This window comes from Anabrus simplex, chromosome 9, assembly GCF_040414725.1.
Source record: "Anabrus simplex isolate iqAnaSimp1 chromosome 9, ASM4041472v1, whole genome shotgun sequence".
Taxonomy (NCBI): domain Eukaryota; kingdom Metazoa; phylum Arthropoda; class Insecta; order Orthoptera; family Tettigoniidae; genus Anabrus; species Anabrus simplex.
The window spans coordinates 4,434,934-4,461,614 of record NC_090273.1 but is presented as its reverse complement, the minus strand read 5'-3'; the positions used below and the strand labels follow the sequence as shown (position 1 = coordinate 4,461,614).

Here is a 26,681-nt window from a genome sequence, read left to right as displayed (position 1 = left end):
GCTCGCCCTTCATGGTCCTTGACCGATGCACCCGTTGTTCGAACCGTTCCACTTTTCCTCATTAATGTTAATAGAGAGCGGTGGTCCACGTATAATTCCTCTTAATCGCCACTTATCTGCTGTCATCTACGTAACAGATTCCTTATCAGTTCTTTACTTACAACTTTCTTAAATGGTCTCAAAGAAGCTGCAAATGTATTAAGGATCACCCTAACTCCTCTTTATTTGTCCCAGTCTTTCCTGCCTTCAAAATCTCCATTAATGTCATTCCGAGCCGTTTCTCCACTATTTATTTACTGCAGCAGGTAACGCCTATCGCCAGCCTGGACATCTAGGTGTCAGGTAATGAGGTGAGCCTACTCCTGTCCTCCTCAAGTCTTTACTTCTCCATTCTACGGAAGAGACCACCATTCCCTCACTTCATTTGAACACCGCGAGAGAGTGGCACGCAATCTGTATTCTCTCCAAGCGGAGATTACCCCAAAGAAGCTCATTACTTTCACTGATTCCCCATGAGGTATAGTCCTGACGCTCAACGCATACCCAAGCGGTATCTTCTGATCTCAAAACTTGGCCCGCCCTAGTGATAATGAGGGTTGACAGTCGGCTCCTTTCCTCTGGACACAAGAGGCGCGTGTCCTTTAAAAGGCAAGTGAGCTCTGTCAAAAGCAAGGTTGTCATATTTTGCGTCGATTATTTAAACATGTTAACATTTAATTTATTCTAAAGTCAAAATATAAATATAAAAACATGATAATGAACCACAGCACAAACCAATATCGCAGAATAATTTGTTTCGTGCTTAACCCGTGCGGTGGTCGCAGATGTTGAAAGAAAGAAAGAAAGAAAGAAAGAAAGAAAGAAAGAAAGAAAGAAAGAAAAAACAGGAAGAAGGCATTGGCAAATAAACTCGACAAAGACTAAACTTAAATTGATACCAAAGTAGGCCCATTAAAATATTAATTTTATGCTGCTAATATCAGTGTCTCGCTTTCAGTAAAGAAATGAAAAGTGCAACAATTTTTTACAATTTGTTTTATGTCGCACCATCACAGATAGGTGTTATGGCGACTATGGGCTAGGCAAGGTCTAGGAGTGGGAAGGAAGTGCAGGTGGCCTTAATTAAGGTACTTCCCCAACATTTGCCTGGTGTGAAAATGGGACACCACGGTGAACCATCTTCAGACCTGCCGACAGTGGAGCTTGAACCCATTATCTCCCCGATGCAAGCTCACAGCTACGCGCCCCTAACCGCACGGCCAACTCGCCTGGCAAAGGAAAACTAAAATCACGAACTAGGGACTGGGATGATAATAATAATAATAATAATAATAATAATAATAATAATAATAATAATAATAATAATAATAATAACAATAATAATAATAATAATAATAATTGTCCGCCTCTGTGGTGTAGTGGTTAGTGTGATTAGCTGCCACCCCCGGAGGCCCGGGTTCGATTCGCGGCTTTGCCACGAAATTTGAAAAGTGGTACGAGGGCTGAAACGGGGTCCACTCAGCCTCGGGAGGTCAACTGAGTAGAGGTGGGTTCAATTCCCACTTCAGCCATCCTGAAAGTGGTTTTCCGTGTTTTCCCTCTTCTCCTCCAGGCAAATGCCGGGATGGTACCTAACTTAATGCCACGGCCACTTCCTTCCCTCTTCCTTGCCTATCCTTTCCAATATTCCCATCCCCCACCAAGGCCCCTGTTCAGCATAGCAGGTGAAACCGCCTGGGCGAGGTACTGGTCATTCTTCCCGGTGGTATCCCCCGACCAAATGTCTCACGCTCTAGGACACTGCCCTTGAGGCGGTAGAGGTAGGATCCCTCTGAGTCAGAGGGAAAAACCAACCTTGGAGGGTAAGCAGATTAATAATAATAATAATAATAATAATAATAATAATAATAATAATAATAATAATAATAATAATAATAATAATAATAATAATAAATATCGGAGTACCGGTATGTAGTTCGGACAAAAAATAGCCAGCAAACGTAGCTACTTTTAAAACAAATGCAGTATTTACCTTCGTCGTCCTCGTCATTGTCTGCTAGGTGAATTACAAATCTATCTTGGTTGCTATCCGTGTAGTGTTTCATGTACTTCTCTTCTGTCTTAATGGTGCTTCGAACACAAGCAGACCACCTCTCAGGACCGATCGTTCCAGCTCCTTCACGAAGAAGTTGACACACACTAGCACTCAAAGTTGGCGTAACATTATTTTTCCTAACATACGTCTTCAGCTGAAGCCAGATCATTTCTATGGGGTTTAAAATACAGTGATATGGAGGGAGTCGCAAAACTTCGTGTCCACGTGAGGCTGCGATCTCCTCTACAGCGTACCTTTTACTGATATTGGCTGATTTGATTTCCTGCAACATAACTGCCTTGATGGGTACAGGTTTTGGCACAGGAATGTTATTGTACTCCATAAACTTAATAATGTCCTTAATATTAGTGTTCATGGAAGGAAACCTAATCAGCTGCCGCGAATGATAGCTTGCGTTGTCCATCACGATTACACATTTTCGGTCACGTGGTAGGTTCTCTAGAAGATGAGAACTAAACCAGTTTTCGAAAACTTGAGCCTGTCATTTCGTCATGGCTATCAGCTTTGCAGTCTCCAATGTTTTTACCCGATAAATAAAGGAAATTCTCAACCCAGCCCTCACTGCCTCCAGCATGCAATACCATAATACGCTTGCCTCGCGATGTTGGAGCTTTCAGTATGCAATTACAAGTTCCATCATCCCACCCTTTCTTCACAATGTCATGAGTATCGAACCAAGTTTCATCTAGATAGACAACTCTGCATCCCTCGGAACGCAACTTCCGGAGACGGTCTATGAATTTATATCGCCAAGCTACTATTCTAGCAGATTCCATTACAATCTGTTTTTTCTTCAGAATACGGAAACAAAACCCAAGTTTTTTCAACAGCTGTCGTAGAGTAGTTTTGTCATAAGGAAAGCCACACACATTTTTCAAATGTTTTAACAGTTCCTGTACGGTTGGTGACTTGCCTTTAGTAAAGAATGCATATACCTCGCGTCTCACCAAGTCACAGCAAAAATAATCAATTTTATTAAAGATAACCCTATTATTACTACACCTTTTCGGAGTTGTAGGTCCCCTCTTTACCCTCTTTACTATTTTACTTACAGTTTTCCTGTTAAGTTTCAACATTTTAGCTGTCTCAGAAATATAACCCTTGCGAACGTTGTTCTTCATAACGTATTCGTATGCGTTACATACCAGCCGTTATCTTTGCTTACTCAAAGTTTTAGTCGCCTTTCTTTTCTCCGCGGAACGACTGCTACCCGGCTGAGTATCACTCGCGGGCACGGAACGACTGCTACCCGGCTGAGTATCACTCGCGGACGCGGAACCACTGCTACCCGGCTGAGTATCACTCGCGGGCACGGAACGACTGCTACCCGGCTGAATATCACTCGCGGGCACGGAACCACTGCTACCCGGCTGAGTATCACTCGCGGGCGCGGAACGACTGCTACCCGGCTGAATATCACTCGCGGACACGGAACCACTGCTACCCGGCTGAGTATCACTCGCGGACACGGAACCACTGCTGCTCGGCTGAGTATCACTCGTGGGCGCGGAACCACTGCTGCTCGGCTGAGTATCACTCGCGGACACGGAACCACTGCTGCTCGGCTGAGTATAACTCGTGGGCGCGGAACCACTGCTACCCGGCTGAGTATCACTCGCGGACACGGAACCACTGCTACCCGGCTGAGTATCACTCGCGGACACGGAACCACTGCTGCTCGGCTGAGTATCACTCGTGGGCGCGGAACCACTGCTGCTCGGCTGAGTATCACTCGCGGAAACGGAACCACTGCTGCTCGGCTGAGTATCACTCGTGGGCGCGGAACCACTGCTGCTCGGCTGAGTATCACTCGCGGACACGGAACCACTGCTACCCGGCTGAGTATCACTCGCGGACACGGAACCACTGCTACTCGGCTGAGTATCACTCGCGGGCACGGAACCACTGCTACCCGGCTGAGTATCACTCGTGGGCGCGGAACCACTGCTGCTCGGCTGAGTATCACTCGCGGACACGGAACCACTGTTACCCAGCTGAGTATCACTCGCGGACACGGAACCACTGCTACCCGGCTGAGTATCACTCGCGGACACGGGACCACTGCTGCTCGGCTGAGTATCACTCGCGGACACGGAACCACTGCTGCTCGGCTGAATATCACTCGTCGGCGCGGAACCACTGCTGCTCGGCTGAGTATCACTCGCGGACACGGAACCACTGCTGTTCGTCTGAGTATCACTCGCGGGCGCGGAACCACTGCTGCTCGGCTGAATATCACTCGTGGGCACGGAACCACTGCTACCCGGCTGAGCATCACTCGCGGGCGCGGAACCACTGCTGCTCGGCTGAATATCACTCGTGGGCGCGGAACCACTGTTACCCGGCTGAGTATCACTCGCGGGCGCGGAACCACTGCTGCTCGGCTGAATATCACTCGTGGGCGCGGAACCACTGCTGCTCGGCTGAGTATCACTCGCGGACACGGAACCAGTACTACTCGGTCGAATATCACTGTTTCCGGTGCTCGGTTGAGGATCGTTTCCCTGCACTGGCAGATTTAATTCAGGATTTTCTGATGCGATAATTTCCAGGTGTGATTCCCACGGCCTCCACATTACTGCGTGAAGCGAAGTGAAAAACAACACACTTCACAAATATTAATTAACGAAGCAAAGAAATAATCCAAAACTTTCAAACAGCGAACAAAGCAAGTGAATTGTCTGAGCTGAAAAGAGAGACTGATGTCTATTTAACAAGAGGTGCATTGGCAACAGAGCTGTGAGGATTTCTGAAGGGGAATGCGAACTTCCGTTTTAAAGCCCACTGCCGTCATAAATCACCCCCTACTAGGCAAGTAAGTGGCCAGGGAGATCAAACGTTTGCCGAACTCTTTGAATGGCGCTGGGTACGCGTAGCCCGTCTCAGCTATATTGCCATCACAATCCTGTAACTTGTTACTCTGTACAGTACATCATATTCTACACATATTATTACCGGGCGAGTTGGCCGAGCGGTTAGGGCCGCGCAGCTCTGAGCTTGCATCGGGAGAAACCCTACTGTCGGCAGCCCTGAAGATAGTTTTCCGTGGTTTCCCATTTTCACACCGGGCTGTACCTTAATTAAGGCTACGGCCGCTTCCTTCTCAGTCCCAGGCCTTTCCCATCCCGTCGTCGCCATATGACCTGTCTGTGTCGGTGCGACGTAAAGCAAAGTGTATGGATCCTGTTCGATCACGTGCTGCTTGGGCTCTCTTCCTTGGTCCCCTTGGAACTTCATTCCCGACTGTACTGTTTCACCGAGTCTCATTTGTACTTCTCGCTCCCGAGTGAGAACACAATAACACCGCCTTGTGTCTACTCTAATTCTCTGAAATCTATTTTGTTGAAATTAAGCCACCCGTCTGGCCGAATAGCCTTCATTTACGTCAGTAATTTGCCTGATCCACCTTACCGAAACACTTGGATAGGTCAATAGCGAGTTCATTTGATCTCCCGAATCTAAAATACTTGCTACATCTTATTGGAATTCTGCAAGATGACGCTCATTGGATTAACGTTTCCGAAACCTGAACTGCCTTCTACCAAAACAGGAAGTATTTTCGCCAACGTTTCTTCTCAGAGACTGCAATCAGCATACGTCTAGCTGACTGGCCTGCACTCTCCATTCACTTGGTACAGCTCCATCATGCGGGTACTTCAGACAGCCCATAGAGGCTCAGTTCGAATGTTAAAGTGTCAATTAAGTAGGATCTTCGTTCTGCACCAAGCAAGCGAACTGGGATTTAGCCTTAAAGAAAAGCACACCAAGGCCACAAGTTTCACTGGTTCTGAAGGAACATGTAGAGATAAATGAAGTCAGTGCAAAGTATGGCCCCGAGCAAAGGACATAAAAGGTGCCGTCTGTGAAGATTATGTGCAGTGAGTGGAATAGATCACTTAGGAGTCTTCCTTCTAGAAACACTTACCAACAATCAGGCCCGGGCTAGAAGAAGTTAAAGTAGCCCTCTTAGCAGTAGGAAACTACTCTGCTCTAGAACGTAACTATCTCGAGCGTTTGAATGCAGCTCCTACGTGAACAGTAGCCATACATTAACTGCTGCACAACTGTTGGCAATGACATCGCCCTCTACTATGACTGCGCTAATACGCCTTCCCAATACAGCTATATGAGCGATATGGGCCTAGTTCCCATTTTTACCACCGAGCGCTGTTTCGCTGGCATTAAAACACGATTGTTCATTACAGCACACGTTAAGTGTTTTGTATATTTCTGTTCAAATATAAAGCCAATCAGTCAATAATTATATCTGAATCACACCTTAAACCTTAATAAAGAAATTCAGTGAAGAACGTACCCCACCGCAGCGGAAAAACCGTACAAAATAATGTTAACTGTAGGTAGTAAATACTGTAGAATTTAAATAATTTCACACACTTTTCTGTTTAGGTGTTTCGCGTTTTTGCGTTCAAATCTTTCAAAGATCTCTATTATTTATGTGGCTATGTTATTTAAGAATACAGGAATACCACACTCGCAAGTAACTACACTCAACTATGAATGTCCGATTTCAGGACAACTTAAGTGAGGAAAATCACGCAACAAAGACACTAAATGGTCACTCATAGATGCAACAGGATTTTTATGTACAAATGGTTGTGCTTTCAATACAAAATCGTGAATAACTTTCAAAATCCATAGTGGCAAATCTGATGGGTAATGCAGCCTGCTGTTTTGATCTCTTTTATAAATCAATCCATTAGCACTGTTGAACACCTTGGTCTTGTCATAAGAATCAAGCTTCTTGTCCGGCTGCAATGTTGCTACATTTGTGCTACTGACACGTATGTCGAATCATTTTTTATCGATAACTTGTATTTGACAGTGGTACCTGCATTAAATAAATCGTGCATATCTGTGTAGGAATGGTCTTTTAAATATCATAGGGCTGTTATTACTTCAGTCGCGAAAATATCATTCGCGCACAGCACATTCATTTCTTAAACTTAGACGGCTCCATGTTTTTTCATGTAAGAAAAATGAACCTATTTCGCAGTTTCATTTGATTGCATCTGATACAGTTCCTTGATAAAATCACCATTTATATCATGGGAACTATCAAACATAGATTTTTTGAGTAAAGAATTTCTTACTTTTCAGAATGTGCCATTTGTCGAAAGCAAGAAGAGGCATTTCACTACCAACAGGATGACAGATCTTCGGTTTAATGTGTTTTGAAGAAGACATTCTTCTTATCCTGCTTACATTAGTCTTATGATTGTCACTCACAATGCGCAATACGAAAAAACAGCAAGCTTCGATTTCCTTTATTGCTTTGAGTGTTAAACTATGTAGCTCTGTACCTAAAAGCCTCTTAAAGAAGAAAAATGCTGCTGTAACCTTTATTTTGTAGTCACAGCAGAAATTATAAAACAGAAAATGTTATTGACTAGGGTAATTCGATTTCTACTTTCGTTTGGATGACGGTCATCTTCAGTAGTTTTTATTCGCTCAACATGGAATGAAGCGTCTTTCTGTTGAAAGAAGATGCCGAATTTCTTGTCATATAACGTCTGCTGTTCGATGGACTACCAACAATCACAACCTCTCTGCTTCACTTAGGCACTGACTTTCTGCTAAGATGCGCTCCTTATAAAGAGTGTTATTCCAGTCACGCAGTTCATATCTCCTACGTAGCATGAAAGTGTAGATTTATTCGGCGTGGCAAACATATCGTTAGGATGATCTTGAATTGAAATTCGGCGAGAAATGTTTCTTGAAATAACATTTAGTCACTTATGACGTAGCCCGTTGAGAGGAAATTCATGAAACGAAATCCCACTTCCAGATCTGCTTTTCATCATACATTAAGGCACACAGCAGTAAACAATATTATATATATATAAACACTAAAACGGTTCACGGTCAAAGAAATAACCAAATAAGGTAAATACAGACTCAAATTACACCAGCACTCTTAGCAGTGATTACTAAGCGTGTCTCGTCAAGCAGACTAATACCAGCTTCTCAGCGCTCCTAGCGCCTGAACTGGTAACTACGCCGTGTTCGCTCGTTTACATGTGTGACCGGGCGAATGAGAAGGCGTATTAGCGCAGTCATAGTAGAGGGCGATGGCAATGAGAAGAGATTCGAGCACAGTGGACAGCAGTAGGAGTACCAATTACAAACATTTTTTATAATGTAAAAATGAACTCACTTGCTGAGGCACACTGTATGCCTATGAATGCTTGCAAATGGTCAAGAAGGGACTAGTCAGGAATTTGGAACTGAAAGAACGAAACATCCTGAGAAAAATCAAGGGCCCCATTAAAGAGGGAGGAGAATTCAGAATCAGCCATAACAACGAGCTTGAGCAACATTTAGAGAGCGTAACATCAGCCATCAGAAAGAGCAGACTGCCACAAGAATCTTCAGCACCATTTCTAGCGGGAGGAGGGGAAATGCTAAATGGATGAAACTGTTTCGAAAAGACCTAGAAATTTTAAAAACTGATCCCAATGGTATATTGACCCTCTCCAGTCAGTGACAGCTAAACATCGCACCCTAGAGTGGGAGACTACTGGGCTAAGGGAGAACAACTCACTTCCTAGCATTACTATTTTGCTATTTGGTACATTCTAACGAAGACTTCCCTGGTGATGTAATTAATCAACTGTGCAAGACGTAACCTTAAAAAATAATGAAAAATAAATTAACATTATTATATTAAATCCAGAAGATCAAAATTATCAATTATTGTACAATCGCAGATTGATTTCACCTTGGTGGAAAGGAGTTAATTATTTCCCTTAATGAGTAACTTGGTTCTCTTTCGTAAAAATGGTCTGCCTTTGGTAAAGAAGGGGGCATCTTCTTCACTGTTCATGGTAACGTAATTGAAAGGTAACACAGAATTCTTGCGATTTTGAGAAAAGCAAAAGCCGGTGTTAATTTAGAGTAAGCTGTCTTCAGCGATTGGCACGTTATGTGTCGAACAAGAGCTGCCGACTGAATACTGATCTCCGCTGAAATCCCCAGCCTGTGACCATTGAGATGCGAGTCGCGTCAATCTGTGTGGACAAGCGGACATTCAGTTCAACCTCCCTGTTTGAACAAACAGGACAAACACTGCACGTATTGCGGCCGGCAATCACTCATTTCAGGAGACGGACACATATTTATCAAAATTACCTTCTCAGGTTTTCTTCGAAGGATCGGACCTCTTTCATTTTTCCTCTGATTATTAGTTGCCCAGCTAAAACAGTAACCATGAACTTCGGTTTACGTGACCCCTGAAGGCCTCCAGACGACTGCTGCATATTATGCGACTCAAGTAATGAAAGTTATAAGCTCCAATCCGGTCTGGAATAGCACCCAGGACCCATTGGAACAAAGGCCAGCGTACTAACCATGAAGCCATGGACCCGAACTTATGAATAATAGACTGATGTAAGAGAATTCATTATTGCTACTTGCATTGACATAGTTATTTTTGGTTTTTCATCTGAAATTAGCGAAGTTGGCAGCAATGATGCGGAGTCATGTTGCCATGTTCACTTAGAGGTCAACCATGCGCATTTCCAATTATAACTGAAGTAGCCTTGTGATCGTAAGAGTGACTTCAATGCGGGGGAGGACAACTCCTTGAGGTGATGTCTCCATGAACTGGAATTTGCTTTGTTCTTGTGAATTCTCCTATTCTCGTGAAGGAAGGAAAGTACATCCAGCTTAAATTTCTGTTGACGGTGTAGGTGAAGGGTGAGTGGTCTAGTTAGTCGCAATGCACATCTTATCAGTGATCAGGTTCCCTAATCCGTCACAGCGGAGTGTGCGCGTAAGCAGAGTAGCATCCTACTTCACAATGTTTCAAGCCCAATAATTACCCGTGAAAATTCTATCACATATGCACATTTGTTCTTAACTGGCTTTCTGCTATAAATGCTGCATTATTTTACAGATTTACCGCATATTAAAAAGGTTCTCTAAAATCTCAAGAATATTCCTTCACAGGTTGTTTAAAAAAAGCATGTCCTCTCAGGAAATTTTATCAAAGTTAGAAATAACAGACATGTAAGCAGCGAGAATGAAATCTGATGCAAACAGGAGGGAACAATGGCAGGAGGGTACACGAAGTGACGAGATAAGGTCTAAGTTAGGAATAAAGTCGATGTATGAAGTTGAAAGCATAAACCGGGTTCGGTATTGGGGCCATGTGAGAGGAGTGGAGGTAGGTTTTCTAGGATAATAAATGGCCGCAACGATGGAGGGTATGCAATGACTTTAGATATGGAACTAAAGGAGGTCACACAGCTACTTGTCATTGGAGGACTGTGGAGGTATTTAGTTAATTCACAGAGCTTTGCACACAGTCTAGAATGAAGTTGTACGTTGATCGAAGAGGGAAATTCACAGCATTCGTTAACAGAGAGAGTTGTTGTTCGGGAGCACAATAGGGCATGTTGACTCATCAGCTTCGTATACTTATGGATCCTAAAATATTATAATTATCTCCGTTATTAAAGTGCTCCATGAAATGTGTGTACTTTAGTGTAATTACTTGGATTTGAGATTGGTGGACCGTGACTACGTACAACACGGAGAGATCTCGCACTGCTCGTAGAAGATAACATTCGTTCGTGTAGAGCACACGAGAGGTAAAACTGAACGTCACGGTGAGTGGTGCTAGAACTCTGGTAACCTCGCGGCCACAAACTCTCCAGTGGGAACGGAACACGTTCAGCATGATAGAGGGACGGCGCTTGGAGCCTGCCAGCTGAACGCTCTGAGTTCCACGACATAAACCTTGCTGGCGCTTAATGCAATAGTTAGAAATATTTTCCTCTACAACATGTCGTTCTTCCTCTACTCAATACAGAGGATCATGATGATGCTTGTTGTTTAAAGCGGCATAACATCTAGGTCATCGGCCTCTAATGGTACGAAATGAGACGAAGTGCAATCACAATTTAAAAGTACAAAATTCATCCACTAAACAGAATTCAAAACGTGATGATGAAGAATGAATGGACGAATTTTAAACAATCAGTGGATCGGACCCACAATCTTCCCAGAAACTATCGTAAAACAATAGTGTTAGTGACCAAGGAACTGCTTCCCAAGCACAATCCTGAATCCGTGATGGTTGTTGTGTAATGGGGTTCAAAATCCAGGCCAACGGTCCCTAACCTAATCATGGTATTTGTCATGTTGCGATACTAATCGAAAATAGCGTAAACTCACGGTGTTCCAAACATTATGGTTCTACTCACAAGTATTGTACGTTGCACACGTAACGGAGACCTAAGGTGTTTCTCACATAATGGCGCCATTCGTAGGCAAAGCAAGCCTGTGGTGTTCCTCACAGACAACGCAGATCCACGGTGTCGCTCATATAGTGGTATTAACGCCCAGACCCGTGGTGTTTCTCACATGACGGTCCACATACAGTGCTACTACTCACATGTACTAGAACCGCTCTACTGTGTACCTAACATAGTGGTAGTATTCGCAAGTAAAGGCGACCCACGGCGTTCCCCGCCTGATGGCACTAATCACAACTAGTTTCATGGTTGTAATTCAATCATCCCTTGGTCGCCCCTTTTAGTCACCTCTTACGACAGGCACTTCGGCTGCACCCCACCCACATGTAAGAGCAGGGACTATGTCCATTAAGAACTTACGACTATGTTTCGTCTCTGAAACACAAAGTTGCTCCTGAGTGTTAATATTTTTAAATATTCATTTATAATGAGCGTGTGTTGATGTGCCACGACGTGGTGTGAGTCATGCTGTATTTATGTTGTGCCAAATTGGAAGCCAGTTAACCGCTTGATGTATCCATGACTGTCCCTTGGCCACAGCGACCAATCACAACATTGAGTGAACCTCAATGCGCAATATACAGGATAATCGAACCCGAGTCCACTTGAAGAGCACGTTCTAAGAAAGTGGTACAAGAGAAGGAGGGCCTCTCCGCCCGAACAAATAGTGAACACTTCAGAATATGGCTGTCAAGGAGAATGGAGGAAGTGAAGCGGATGGGCAGACTGAGAAATGCAGAAGTACTGACGAGAATAGGAGACAATCAGGAAGAGGAAACGATCATAACTTGGTCGCATTCTTTGTAAAGAAGGTTGATGGAGGAAAAAACTGATGGGGAGAGAGTAACAGGAAGACCAAGGTACGGAATGCTGAATGAAATCATTTTCAGACTGGGAGGAGATCTACACAGAATGAACAGGTTGTTAATAATAATATATACATTTCTCCGCTTCACGGACAAGCGTAGGCTTTGGAGCTTAGAAGACATGAGAGCAAATACAAATTCTTATGACATGCAGGCGTTACATTTAATGCACCCATTCACGCCTCCCACAGGTGAGATAATGGTCCAACAAATGAAAAGAAAAATGCAGCAACATGATTGATCTACGTCCAACAATATGGCAGCTGATGCAGCTCACAATATTCCCATGCGATGCCACAAGAAAGCTCCTCCTATCAAGATCTACGTCCAACAGTCTGGCAGCTGATGCAGCTCTCAACATTCCCATGCGATGTCACAAGAAAGCTCCACCTATCAAGATCTACGTGAAACAGTATAGCAGCTGATGCAGCACACAACATTCCCATGCGATGTCACAAGAAAGCTCCACCTATCAAGATCTACATCCAACAATATGGCAACTTATCCAACACACAACATTCCCATGCGATGTTGCAAGATAACACCACCTATCAAGATCTGCGTGCAACAAAATGGAAACTCTTTTACCACACAATTGAAGGCCACAAATATTCGCATGATACGTATTATGGGTCACGTTATCGTATGTGAAGGGCTTTGCTGTGACCTAGACAGTGTATATGAAAGGCTGAAGCCCCATGTTAATAATGTTCGAAGCGCAGGTTAGGTGTTGACAGTGGTGCATTTCTTACCGTATTGTCTCGCCCTATTCTGATTCTGTCGGCTAGTCACCATTCTACTGGGTAATATAACACTCAAACTTGTAGGATCGATACAGAACAGCATAGGCCGGAAATTCGTAACTGACGTAGTTTGTGATACTTTCCAAGACTGGAACCTACCTTGTAGAACGACTTTTACCATACGCCGAAATGCACTAGTTTCATTCACCTCCATTATCAATTTACGACCTGTGTTTATTTAATAAAACATGTTTTTACCATCGGTACAACCCTGTACGTTCGGCTTCAAGCCAATAAATAGCTCCCGTGATTGAACTAAGTACCTTCTCACGTGGAAGTCCCTCTCCATTTTACATAAGACATGGCCGCATCTGTCTGTCGCAGAACGTTATCACATGTGTCGTGTGTTAGGACAAATAATAACTGCCTATCAGTATAAAATAGTTACTTGGCATAAGTGCGCGAGCCCTGCACCTGTCTAGCTCAAGTTACTCTTTCACCTCATACGAATGTTATAACTTACTTCGACGATATACTTAACAATGATTACATCTAAAGACTTCACGAACATTTTAAGTATGAACCAAAATTTTATTAAAAACTGCAGCATTTATAGGCGAAAAATAAAACCGAACATTTACTGTACTTTCAAAATTAAATTCTGAATGTTACATCAAAGTATGATTCATTCCCTAGAACAGAACCTGTCCTCAAGGTAAGAGTGAAAGAAGTTGCCCAGTTTTCTCCTTTTTCCACGCTTTCTTTTCTGAATACTTGGGTCGGTACTACACAGTTTTATGGGCGGATGCGCTTCCCGACGCGGACCCTATATGGACGGATGCAGTCATTATTGTTGTAGTTAGCAGGTCCGACTCCAAGACACGCTCAAGTGACGGGCGCTAAGAACAACAACATTAATTGATCGTCTTCTATTATTATGGAAAGATGATGCTGACGAGTGAACTGCTCAATAAACACACTAGGTCCTTGTTTGGCTCACACTGGACCAAACACAACAGACAGGCCATAAATAAAGCGAACAGTGTCAAATGGCGCGGCAGTCTGTAAAATGCTCGAGAGCGCTGAGTGTTTCACAGAACAACACTTACATCACTCTCATTTCACAAATTACAAAAACTTGTATATTTTTGTTTAGAGGCGACTTCCTATTTTAATGATCGTCGTTCATTTCACATAGAGAAGACGTCAAGACTTCGAGATGGCACTAGTCAGCAGTAGAGTTCAAAGTCCGGCTGAGAATCGCTGGAGACATGAGTACAGCAGGTTGATTGATGGAGGATGAGCCAGTTGGCTACTGAGCTCGTACAGTCTCACGTGTGACGTTAAACTCTCGTAGCTGTTGGCGGCGGCCACATACTACGCTCTGTACAGCTAAACGGCAGTCCTAGTTATGTGATGGAATAGCTCACTGTTCACATGAATTGACACTTATTCTAATAATTTTCGTAAAAGTCATGAAATACAACGGTCAACATAACTTTAGGAATCATGAGTCGCTAGCGAGCTTCAGCCGAAGCAAGTTACCTCTCGCTTGTGTTTACAGTCTAGCATAACGTGTATTGTGCTCGTTCTTCAGTGTGTTTGTGTAATTACACTTCGTGTGCTTTCACGCTACGAACTTACACTACTCTCAACATGGCTCATGGAATGAACCCTGATACGGGGACTATATTAAAAGAAAGTTTATTAACATATTATTCGTCGTCAGCGGACATGGATTCAACGCAACCAATTCAATCCAGTCAACACGTCAACACAAACCAGCCTTTAGTGAATGTTTCCTCAAATCTACAGCAGCAAGCAACTTCACAGCAGCAGCATTTACAAAGACGGGAATAACATCATGTAAGTCCAGAACTTCTCATCAACGTTCTATGTCTTCAACCTCATCACGACCTATTTTACAACCAAGTAAACTTGCGGAACTTAAACGTGCGCACGAAGCACTTGCTTCTCCCGATCCCCCGTTACAACAGGACGATGGTTTTCAGACTCCCAGTAAAAAGTTAACTGTATCAGCTGCAAGATTAAACAATAAGTACACAGCCGTTCACAATAAGTATGCTCCTCTTGAACGCATGGATGATAACACTGCAGGTGACAATGTTGCCCCATTAACACCTAAAGTTAACGTGCCACCAATCTTTCTCCACGAAGTAAATAACTATCAGCAAATTATTAGAGACTTGAATACTGTAATCGGCAGTGATTACACTACACAACAGCGCGGCGAAGTTCTCAAGATAAATACTACCACTATCGGCGATTATCGTTCCGTCACCAAATATATTTTTTTTGCTAGGGGCTTTACGTCGCACCGACACAGATAGGTCTTATGGCGACGATGGGATAGGAAAGGCTTAGGAGTGGGAAGGAAGCGGCCGTGGCCTTAATTAAGGTACAGCCCCAGCATTTGCCTGGTGTGAAAATGGGAAACCACGGAAAACCATTTTCAGGGCTGCCGATAGTGGGATTCGAACCTACTATCTCCCGGATGCAAGCTCACAGCCGCGCGCCTCTACGCGCACGGCCAACTCGCCCGGTACCAAATTTCTAGAAGAATCCGAACTTCAATTTCATACCTTCCAGGACCCTACCACCAAAAAACTTGAAGTTATCATTCGTGATGTCCCATACTCTGTTACTGACTCGGAACTCCACTCAGAGTTACAAGAGCTTAACTTACCGGTACGTAAAGTTACTCGGCTTCTTTTCAAAGATAAGCAGCCCATGCCCCTCTGCGCCGTTGAATTGGACAACACGGAAGATGCAAAAAGAATTTTTGACTTGACACACATTCAGCGTGCCATTATTTCGGTCGAACTTCGTCGCAAACCACAAGACATCTCACAGTGTACTCGATGTCAACGGTTCGGTCACACTAAAAACTTCTGCAAGTTAAGTTCACGCTGCGTCAAATGCCCTAATAATCATCACTATTCAGCATGCAATAAACCACGACAAGTACCTCCAACGTGTGTCAACTGCGGCCAAGATCATGCTGCAAATTACAAAGGCTGCCCATATTATCTCAATATGAAGAACAAGCTCAGGCGTGCAAGTACTTCTCCTCCAACACCGATGTTCACCAGCACCCAGCCCAACATTATCGCCCCCGCACCACCAGCGAATAATGCTACGAACTTTCCTCCGCTACCATCTCGACCTTCGCTCGTTCGAACCCCTAACCCATCAGCATGGCAACGCCCGCTTTCTCAACCTTCTCCGCAAAACCCAGTATATTCAGCTCAGAAACCACCGCAAAATTCTTCTCAACCTGCATCGTCTTCCAGCCTTGTCCAACAGATTGTAGTCTTTCTTACGCCTTTCATCCCTCAAATCAAATCATTTATCATGAAATTACTCTCAGAACTCCTTAACAATGGTTGTTAGTGCCAATCCTCTGTTTTCCCATCTCACATTTCTCAACTGGAATGCTAAAACAAACAGTTACTTCGTGAACTTCAGTTAGACACTTTGGAACACGTGATTTCAATGCACGCCAAGACGTTCTTCAAGAAACTCCACAATGTGCCTGGTGCTGTGTTCTTCGCCCTTGGAAAACGATCCACACTTCCACGCCGGATTAAAAGTAGATTTCTTCAAGATCTTTTACTTTCGCCAAGAGAAGAATCTGAAGATGAACAGTGAGTGTTTGTGTATATCAAAAATAAAATAAATTAACGTGTACGACTTTCCACTCGAGTGCTATTGTTGCTCAGTGCTTCTTTTATTCAACTGCCAATTTACTTCTCAATGAAATATTAGTATAACACGTATTCTCAAGAAAATAAGAGTTAACTTGACTAGAAAAACTGGAACATCCCTTTGTGTTAGTGACCAAATGCTTTTTTTAAATTTTTTATTTTATTATCTGTGTATGTATCTTTTCCAGCACTTTATTACAAACTCTCCTCACTTATTCTAGTTACAGAAGGGCCTACAGGAGGTCGACTTCAAATCTCGTCCTTAGAAAGTGATTATTTTTACCTTGTTTTGTTTTGTACTAAGATTTTTTTTTGTTTGTTTGGTTGTTTTTATTTTATCTCTTGTCAACAGTAATCTGATATAGCATGTATTTATGCTGAACGATTAAATACTACATTAAAAAAACTTTAGGAATGTGACAAATGTACACTTACAGAGTCACCGAGCTTAAAGCAAGAACCGTCCGTACCTTTAACATCGATGACGCTAAGCTCTGAGAAGTAAGTAAATTACTCACGGAATTCGTGGATTAGCTTTCATTAGACAAACCTACTTTCTCATGCAAATATTTAATCAAAAGTTTCGGCTTGCGTGTTGGCGGTTGGTCTACTCACATAGAAGTAGAGCTCCACTCTGTTGGTGTAGCGTGGCACACAGGTGAGGGTCTCAGTCTTGCAGCAGCCAGTGTCTTCCCCACACTGGTGGAGGATGGTACACCTCGGCAGGTAGATCTTGGACGGATGTGGATACTCGCTTTTCACCTGCACCAGCTTCGGTTTGGGGATCTTACATTCCCCCTCCACACTCATGCGGACCATGTGATCCACCGCCTTCCGGAACTCTGTGGACAAGAACACACTTCATCTAAGTTCATCCCTTGTTTTCTCATCATTCACAACATTGTGCTGTCTCCTACCTTTAACAGAAAGTTTGTTATTTAAAGCAATTTCCGGTTGAGAATTTCAAAGTTCTAATAACATCCCCTGACAGCACAAATATCTTAACCATCAAGCTTCACGTTCTTAATTGACTAGTGAAATAATCAATCAAAGATCAAAAATATTGAAAGTAATTATGAAAATGCTGGATTAGTGCGCATTCCACAATAAGAAAATTGAAAATCTAGCAATTAAACACTAAAACAACTTAAAAAACAAGTCTAAAGTATAAGGCATAAAGGATTTGAGGAAGAACATTTATAAAATGCTCTAATATTTATAATCTACGTGTACTTGTGCAACGTGGGATCTGTAGTAATGTTTAGCATGACGTCTTTGCGTCCATTAGCAGCTTAACGCGCGTCATCCTGATGGACCATCATGATCCGCTGGGTACTTGGTGTAGGTCCAGTTAACATCACATGGTACAGGCTCTTATGTGGGCGGTTCGGAGAGTAACATTAAAAAACAAAAGGTAAGAAAGGCTTATTTTATAACAGCAAAGTCGTCTCTTTAACATAATCCAATGTTACAGCCCAATAAGTTGTTAGATGGAACAACTATGGGAGGAGCTCATATTACAATTCTAGGAACTGGATAATTTCCTTCAAGGAGGGTCGTTTAAATATAGAATTAGTGCCTTTTCCTGTAAAATTTCCCACTGAAACTTGCTTAATTTATTCTCATTTGTATTCTGCAGCAGCCACTTCCAGACTTACTTCGAATGAAAGCAAATGTATGAACTTGGAATTGAAGACACTCGCTACGTGCATGAGGTCTGCCCCACACCGAGGTGTTAACAAGGCATTCAACTTCTTCACACGCTCATTTCACATCGTAATTGTATGTGAAAGAGAGACGCGCCCTCTAACTGGCTGCACAAATCATTTGCATTCAAATTTATATCCTATCATGTTCGATTGAAAGCGATGACTATTTTTGCTTACAATGTGTCATTGTCTCATTATCTCCTCGACTCTCTGAATAATTCATCTCTTATTACGAGCGTGGGCGAGCAGTCTGCTGTTACCGTTCAGTTGACCCACTCCATGGCTAAATGGTCCAATGGCTCCCGAGTTCGATTCCCAGCCGGGTCGCTTCATTAACTCCTGACTGTGTGTTTCCCACATTCCGCTGATACTATTCCATTCGCTGTTTATTAACTTCAGCTCGAACGAGATGCAACAGGCCTCTTGGCAGGCCACGCACCAAGTCGTCTCCGTATAGGCCTTTGGAGTGGTCAGCTTTTTGCGCCCAGGACTCATTTTTGGTGTAGGCTGTTACGCCCCACCAACTGCGTTTATGATTTCGATGGACGTGCCCACACCGGGTAGAGCCAACTTCAGCTTAGCGCCGCTCAGCCCCAAGTGGAAACCTCGTTTTTAAATCTTTCGACTCCCTGATGGAGAAGAACATCTCTCATGAACAGAGTTCATTTGTAACTTACTCTTTGTCTTATCATTCCGCGTACTCTCCTGTCACTGTTCCCACCGCCTTGCAGCAGCAATCATTCTCTGTTGAGCCCACTCAGTTAAGTCTTCTTTAACGTAAAGAAATAAATGATTTCTGGACTAAATGCGAGCTTTCAGCCCTGATGAAGGCCAATACAATTTGGCTGAAAGCTCGCATTTAGTCCAGAATTCATTTATTTCTTTACGTTAATAATATGAGCCACGAAAACCGACGTTCATTACTGTCTTTTTTCTTACTCCACAGACTCCGGCGAGCGCGCGCTTGTCCGGGTCGAACCCAACAGCGGGAAGGTTCGAAACTGTCCGCCGTCATCACTCGCTGTAGTTCACGTTGAGGAATCCGCACCAATATTATGTTTCAGTTGTTTGTCATGCACGCGGCATTAATAATCGTAGGTGGGTAAATCGGGGGACCGAGGAGGCCGCTAATATATCTGTTCTGTTGAGGAAACACTTTATAAATTTCCCTCATGGATTGTTCGCAGTGTGAGACCTGCCAAAGGGGTTAGAGTCGTACAGTAATGTGATGGTGCACCATCATGGAGGGGAAGAGCGCTGCACTAACGACCAGGCCTCGTCCGGAACAATATTCACTGTGGGTCTTCAAACATACAGGTCACCTGGTTGAAGAGCATATTTTATAGGGCTTTAATTCTAATAATTTAGTAGCCTTCCCACTTGTCGACAAAGTGATACTTTAGGAGAATTTTTCTTCGGTGAGAAGCCTACAATGCTTTTTTTTTTCGTTTCCTAGGCTAGATACTTTCAGTCTTGTGACTTTGAACGTCCATACCCGGGAACGTTTCTTAAAACCTTCTTTGAAGTTCTCGAGCTGTTTGAGTTAACAGATAAAGACACGCTGTGCCCTTGAATAATTACAGAATTAAGAAAGGAACACAACACACACACATATGCATTTGGTAAGAGCACCAGTACAAGGTCTGCGCGCACACAAAACAAAGCCTGCGATCAGATCTGACGACTGGGTTACGGTAAGATGGTACATGCAGCTCATCTTCAGTTGGGGACGTGACGTGCAATCCCACTGTCGGCAGTCCTCACGATAGTCCCACATTTTCACACCAGGCAAATGCTGGAGGTGTACCTTAAGGCCACGGCCGCTTCCTTCCCATTCCTAGGCCTTCCCTGTTCCATCGTCGCCATAAGACCTATCTGTGTCGGTGTGACGTAAAGCAACTCCCAGAAAAAGAAAAAAAAAAGCCGCGATCTATGTTGCGATAAGCAACCTCGTTTAATACTCCCGATCGAAAGTTGGTAATCCTGAGAATCTTCATTCGGTCAGATGATGTTACAGAGAAAAAGGCATTTTCTCAACACTAGCCAAGTAAAAGTAATAAGAATTAGGTTTTCAGTCTATCGAAACACACAGAGTTCGCTGACGTCATCTGTAATAAAAATGTAAGCAATTTGTAGCCAATAACGGTGATGACTGTATGTGAGAGCCGAGACGTGCCGCAGACAACTCACCTTCGGCTTCTCATATTAAAGATGACTTGATCCCCTTAAGGCGTCAAGAACGAGAAGGTCACGGGACCTTCCATCGCGCGGTACTCAGCAGTGAAATTTAAAATAACAGAGGCCAGGGGCACTCCACTGGCAGAGCAACCAGTCCTTAGGAAAATCAATCAATCCAATCAATCAATCAATCAATCAATCAATCAATCAATCAATCAATCAATCAATCAATCAATCAATCAATCAATCAATCAATCAATCAATCAATCAATCAATCAAAGTAATAAATGCAATCATTTAAAATGATGTTTTATTCACCACAGATCGATGATATTGAATGCAGCTGTTTGGAGTATCGTAAGTCGTTAACGATTATGATTGCGTGAGCGTATTTCCGAGTGGCGTTAGACATCATCGATGATACGATAACTTCATTCCCGACTCCACAATGTTCCCTTCACTCCAGCTAATAATCGTAAACGTTTTTTTAAAATGTGGATATGTGTTTGATTCTCTACGGGGTCGGGTCCATCTGTCGTATGACCGGATGCCCTTCCTGACGTCAGAGGAGATAATGATATGAAATGAATGACGTGATATATGATAGTAGGGAGACGGTGAAACCCGGTGCCGGCACATAGCCTACTCCTGTCGAAGAGCACCAAGGGGTCTGCTCAAGGCTTAACGTCCCCATCAACAGCCTCATATGCCCTCACTCCATATGAGCACTGCGCAGAGGTTTGTAATTTAATCCAGGCTTTTGACACGCAATCTACTGATTAGAAATTCTATACCACCACCTCCCCCACCCTGTCGGCCAACATCCTGATGGTGAAAATATTTTCGACCTGCGGGACTCGAACTGGCTAACCATGTCCACCAGGGGCCTGTTCCAGGAACGAAGTTTGCAACTTTTCACTTCGCACTTTTCAGTTCAGATTTCGTTCTACCATCACTTTTCAGATTTAGCTTGCAAAGTGAAAAGTGAAAAGTTAGGAATCTTTTCACTTTTCGAGCCTGTTATGTTCCTCCATTGGTATAGAAATGCAAAGTGCAAAGAAATGAAATGAAAAGTTTTCATAAATCTTGCAAAGAGATGATTCCCCTTTCATATGTTATTTAACAAGTATCTACATTAGTTTCTCGGCGTAGAATTTAGTTTAGTGATATAAACACGTTATGACGAGAGCTTTTGTTAGCATCAAGTGAGGACAGTGATGAAGAATCCAATAAGAGAACGTACAAAGACAGGATTCATTTTCTTAACCTCACTTCGCGAGTGATTTCGTATTACCCCAACACAGGCTGACTTGAAATGATCGGTCATTTATTGAAACATGCAACAAAAAGAAGTCAATTCCTTTCCGTAAAAGAACAAATTCTTACATGCTTACATTGGTTAGTAAATGGTGCCCAGCTGCACGGTGTAGCACCAATGTATGGGACATCAAATTGAATTATTTGCAAAATGTTACCAAAGTCGTAGATGTTATAGTAAATGTAATATTTTATAACAATACGTTAGCCTGATAATCCACTCAATATAGCGACGGGATTTCTAATGAAGGGTGAAATTCCTTCTGTGTGTGGACGTGTTGACGGTAGGCTACTCTCGATAACATTGATGTGTGTCATCATTTGAGAGGTTACCTTTAAAGTTGTCAAAAAGGATGTCACCTTTCTCCTTGACAACTTCTAGCACAGCCAGCTTCTTGTAATACTAACCATGATAAAAACTTAAATGGTACCACAATATTATACCGTCAAGCATTAAAAACATAAGAGTATTAGGCCTATACAGTTTGCTCATGGAATAAATTCTGCTCCGTAGCAATCGATGGTGGCAGCAATGAAAGACGCTCCCTTTAAGGACGTTCCCGAAGCATTCGGAAGAGTCGAGTTGAATGCATGGAGGCGCTACGGAATTCTCCCTTCTAAGACACAGCGCCACAGCTACAGTAGTTTCGAGCGCCATCACCATTTTAACGGGGAGTAATGCTACTTTTTTGTTAAACGTGCGATAATCGTGTTTTTAAATTTCGATTTGGGCCTCCATGGACGACGGAATAACTTACCGATTTGCCAGAAACAGGTTCATCCTCAACAAGTCCATTTTTTCCAGATCCTCAAAGACTTCGGTGAGCGCCTGGGAGAGATCGTTCTTTCCTCTAAGCGAGTATTTTTTCCCTTCATCCCGAGGATAGGTACATTCCTCCCAGTGGGTGCAAATTGTATTCCCTGCCTGTTGAAACAGGTGACAGAGTTGGGTTGTCGACCACGGGGCCACTTCGCTCGGTCAACTCTTGTTATCACGTTTGGGAGGCCTGTTAGGGTAGAGGATGGTGACCCTCTTGTAAGCCTAGAACCTTAAAATCCTCTCCTGAATACTCTCAGCAGCGTAGCCTACGATGCTTCCGGCTTGACAGCTCGTTAGAATATCTGAGTTTCTTACTCTACACATTCGTACGATAGATCCGGGGTTGGCGAGTCGCGACACTTCTGTAACATTTGCAGGTATGAACTTTGCAATAACCCACAACGAAGAATGAATGATTGTACTATTTATCACAAGCCCAGTCACAGCAAGTCGAAGCACGACTGCTCTTCAAACAATTTGGCAGACAGCGCGGCTGCTCCGAGAACAGCGCTGTGTCTAAACAAGACATGATATAGGGCCTCGTTCCTTCAGCTTCTTCCTCCGTAGATCAGAGGTCCAAGGTCGCCAGTACAGCTAGTCAAATTTTTGAAGGGCAGAAAAAACTCCATTAGACACTACTCGTGGTACGATCAGCGAATCCTTGTATTTACCATTTATTATTTATTATTTAATTAGTTATGAAGCACGTTTGAACTTATTAGCACTTTTTATTCTTCTCCTCCCAATACCTCTTCATCCTCTCGCTGTGTTCCTTTTTACGTTGTTCGGCCCACCCTAATTTTATCCGGGTGGGCTTTACAGAAAAATTCTGTTTGTGAATTAAGGTTTTGAAGTTCATTATATTTTGAATGGTTTCTTGTAGTCAATCATAAGACGGACCGCTTCCGTAGCGTAACGCAGGGGCCCAGCGGTTCTGGGGGTAAAGAGCTGCACTAAGGACACGAGTTTTTATTCATAAGACTAACTTTGTGAGCCTTCTGTCTACAAGTGACCATACAATTGTAATCGCCGTTTCCTGGTTGTACCTGCGATTTTTCTGTAACTTGATTTGAAAAGTGAAAAACATAGTAAAGAACTCGACACGGTGATTTCCGACAAAAGAGCCGCGCTTGGGAAGACTCGGGAGTAAGGAGAGGACGCCTGAATAGAGTTTTTAAACGATGAAGATAAATTCAAGACGAAGAACTAGCACACATATTCAGTTATAGGAGATGTTCGACAAATGCGTACTTTCTTTGAAATCATTGTGTAGTTCCAGTAACTAGTTTCTTACGGTTTTCGGAGACGCCGAGGTGCCGGAATTTTGTCCCGCAGGAGTTCTTTAACGTGCCAGTACATCTACCGATACGAGGCTGATGTATTTGAGCACCTTCAAATACCACCGGACTGAGCCAGGATGCAACCTGCCAGCGCCTGGTAAACGAGTAATAGGAAATCTGCCGCCCTAAATAAAGATCACTCATGTCAAGTAGCTACGAAGAGCCGGAGAAAGTCGGACAAGGCTACTGCGGAGTTGAACCAACGGTATTTTGCAAAACGGACACGAAGACTGTCTTCTTTTCTGCACAGCAGTGAAGGTTATGTGCACTCGACCAAGAGTGTACATGTAGCAACAATGGCAGGGGGGTGAACCCGCTCCATTGTTGTAAGGCAGACACCGACCTTCCTTCTACACACACACTTCTGTTCAGAAGCTCATGATCTGAATTCTCCGCCAAACCTTCTGATAAGACACGGAAGAGCCGCAACAGACCTAATACGACAAGTGGAAGCAACGCCAGAGTCAGCTAAGGGAACCCTTCTTACGACACTTGCGCAGGCCCTTGGTTCAGCAAGAAATTTCTGCCTTAGTTCTTAAAGACAAAGCAGTCATTCCGCGGGCTGATGACCGGCGCAAGTTCAGGTAGCGACGAGCCCTTTCCTAGTCCCATTCTGAGAAAAAGTAATTTAGTTTCCGTTCCTAAATATGTTCACATACTGCAGCCGTTGTTGTCCTCTACACGAGCGTTCACAGACCAACTCACAATAACATCAACGTTCAGTTTATCAGATTTACTTCTCAGCTTCTTTGAACGAACAATTTGCCCCGTATGTTGCATCGTTAAAAGCTCCACCGATTTCTCAAACTCTGGAGAGATGCGATCAGAAGACGCAGCTCACACAACGAAAGCTCTCTGCTTCAGGTGAATCTCGAGTCCGGGATCTGCACGTTAAAGGAATGGCAACTTCTCTTGGAATGTTGGCTATTGCGCTTCATGAACGGTCCCACCTATCTCGAAGGTAATAACTTCTTTTAATAACGCGATACTGTTGTCAATTTTGTTTAAAGAAAGGATTTCAACAGAATAGACAGTATTTCACTGGCGAAATAGTTAACAGTCCTAATTGTTATTGATCATTGTCGCTCTTCTTATTCAAATATTGGCATTGTTGGCTACAGTCTGTGAACAAAGGGTATAGTGTATCAAGAAAATAAAATCAGCTGATTCTTGTAGTTCTGAGTAGGCAGTCAAAGTATCCGTAATTTATATTTCATGCCCTCGACATTTCAGTATTTATGAGAGGTTAGCTAATAATCAAGTTCCTATTTCCCAATAACTGCAATTCAAGTCCCTGGCGTAATTTAGACAGAAATACTTTTGAGAAATTATTGTAAACAACCTCATATTTTTCAACATTTAAGGACACTTTTATTCTTGGTCCCGCGGAGAAGGAAAAATAATAGTAATCCACCATCTGTAAAGATCACATAACCGCATTTCAGTTGAGAACTGTAGTGCAGATACAGTATATTAGATAGTATCTTGCCTGTTATATTCGTGTGATTTTTGTGCAAACGGGAGGTTTCATTTCTATTACAGCATAGTAAGACAAAGTAGTACTAATATTAATCTGTATACGTGTTTAACTTTGTTGGTAATCTTTGAGTACCGTACCTACAGGTAGTTCTTGCGAATATCTTAATTTACGCCTAATTGGAATTTTCAATCCTAGTTGTGCTTAGTAAGAAGCTAGGATACGTTTGAACGTAGTTTTAACATTATTGTAACTTATTAGAAATTAGAGTGCATATTCTATAATTTTGAGTAGTTTTGCGAATTTCGAACTTTAATGGTAATTTTCTTTTCTGTTTTTGCTTGGAAATAACCTATTGTAATTAGAATACGTCTGAACGTAGTTTAAAATTATTGTAGTGTATTGTAGTACCTGTACTTAGTCTGAACGTAGTTTATAAACTTATTGTAGTGTATTATAGCATCTTATTAGAAAGTAGTGTGTTTATTCTATAACTGTGAAATATTTGTATAGTATAGTAGGTCTACCGTTTCTGTGGTATCTGTAGTAACTCTCTTACTAGAATTCTGTTGTTGTAATTAGGGTAGACTGCAGTTAAGAACTGTGTAATTCTTGTGTATTATTCTCTGTTTCCAGTAATTAACAGCAATTTTCATCGTGTTAGCGTGTTGTAGGAATAAAAATTCTACAATTAAGTAGTATTGTAGTGTAGTAGTAGCCTATATTAAATAACTTACTGTCGTGTGTTCCTTGTAAACTAACCTAGACAATATTTCTTTCCTTTCATTTTTATTTTGCACAGAATAAGTTATTTTTCCTTTTGTTATTTAGTAAAAAATGGCTAAACAATGCGAGTGTAGGAACTGTGGGTGTGGCCAGGCATTACGGAGTATGAGGGAGGAGTTGGAGAGCTTGAGGGAGATAATTAGAATTCTCTCAGAGGACAGGAAGGAAAGTAGCCCTCCAAACAATGTACAGGATACAGTAGGTGCAATAGATGGATTGGAAGGAAATAGGGGAATTGTGGAAGACAGGTGATCTAATGTTTTAAGGGGAAGGAGATTGCAGGCTAAGGGCCCCATTCAGGATCAAAATTCAGGACAGGTGTC

General features: G+C 42.9%; 1 protein-coding gene across 1 annotated transcript in view; it reads right to left on the bottom strand.

Moving 5' to 3' along the window:
* Nucleotides 1-26,681, bottom strand: part of LOC136881212 (uncharacterized) — a 566,280-nt gene that overhangs the window by 311,662 nt on the left and 227,937 nt on the right. Inside the window, exon 3 of the mRNA XM_067153938.2 lies at nucleotides 17,347-17,573. Within this exon, the coding sequence (XP_067010039.2) occupies nucleotides 17,347-17,573 (227 nt within the window). The remainder of the gene's footprint in view (nucleotides 1-17,346; nucleotides 17,574-26,681) is intronic.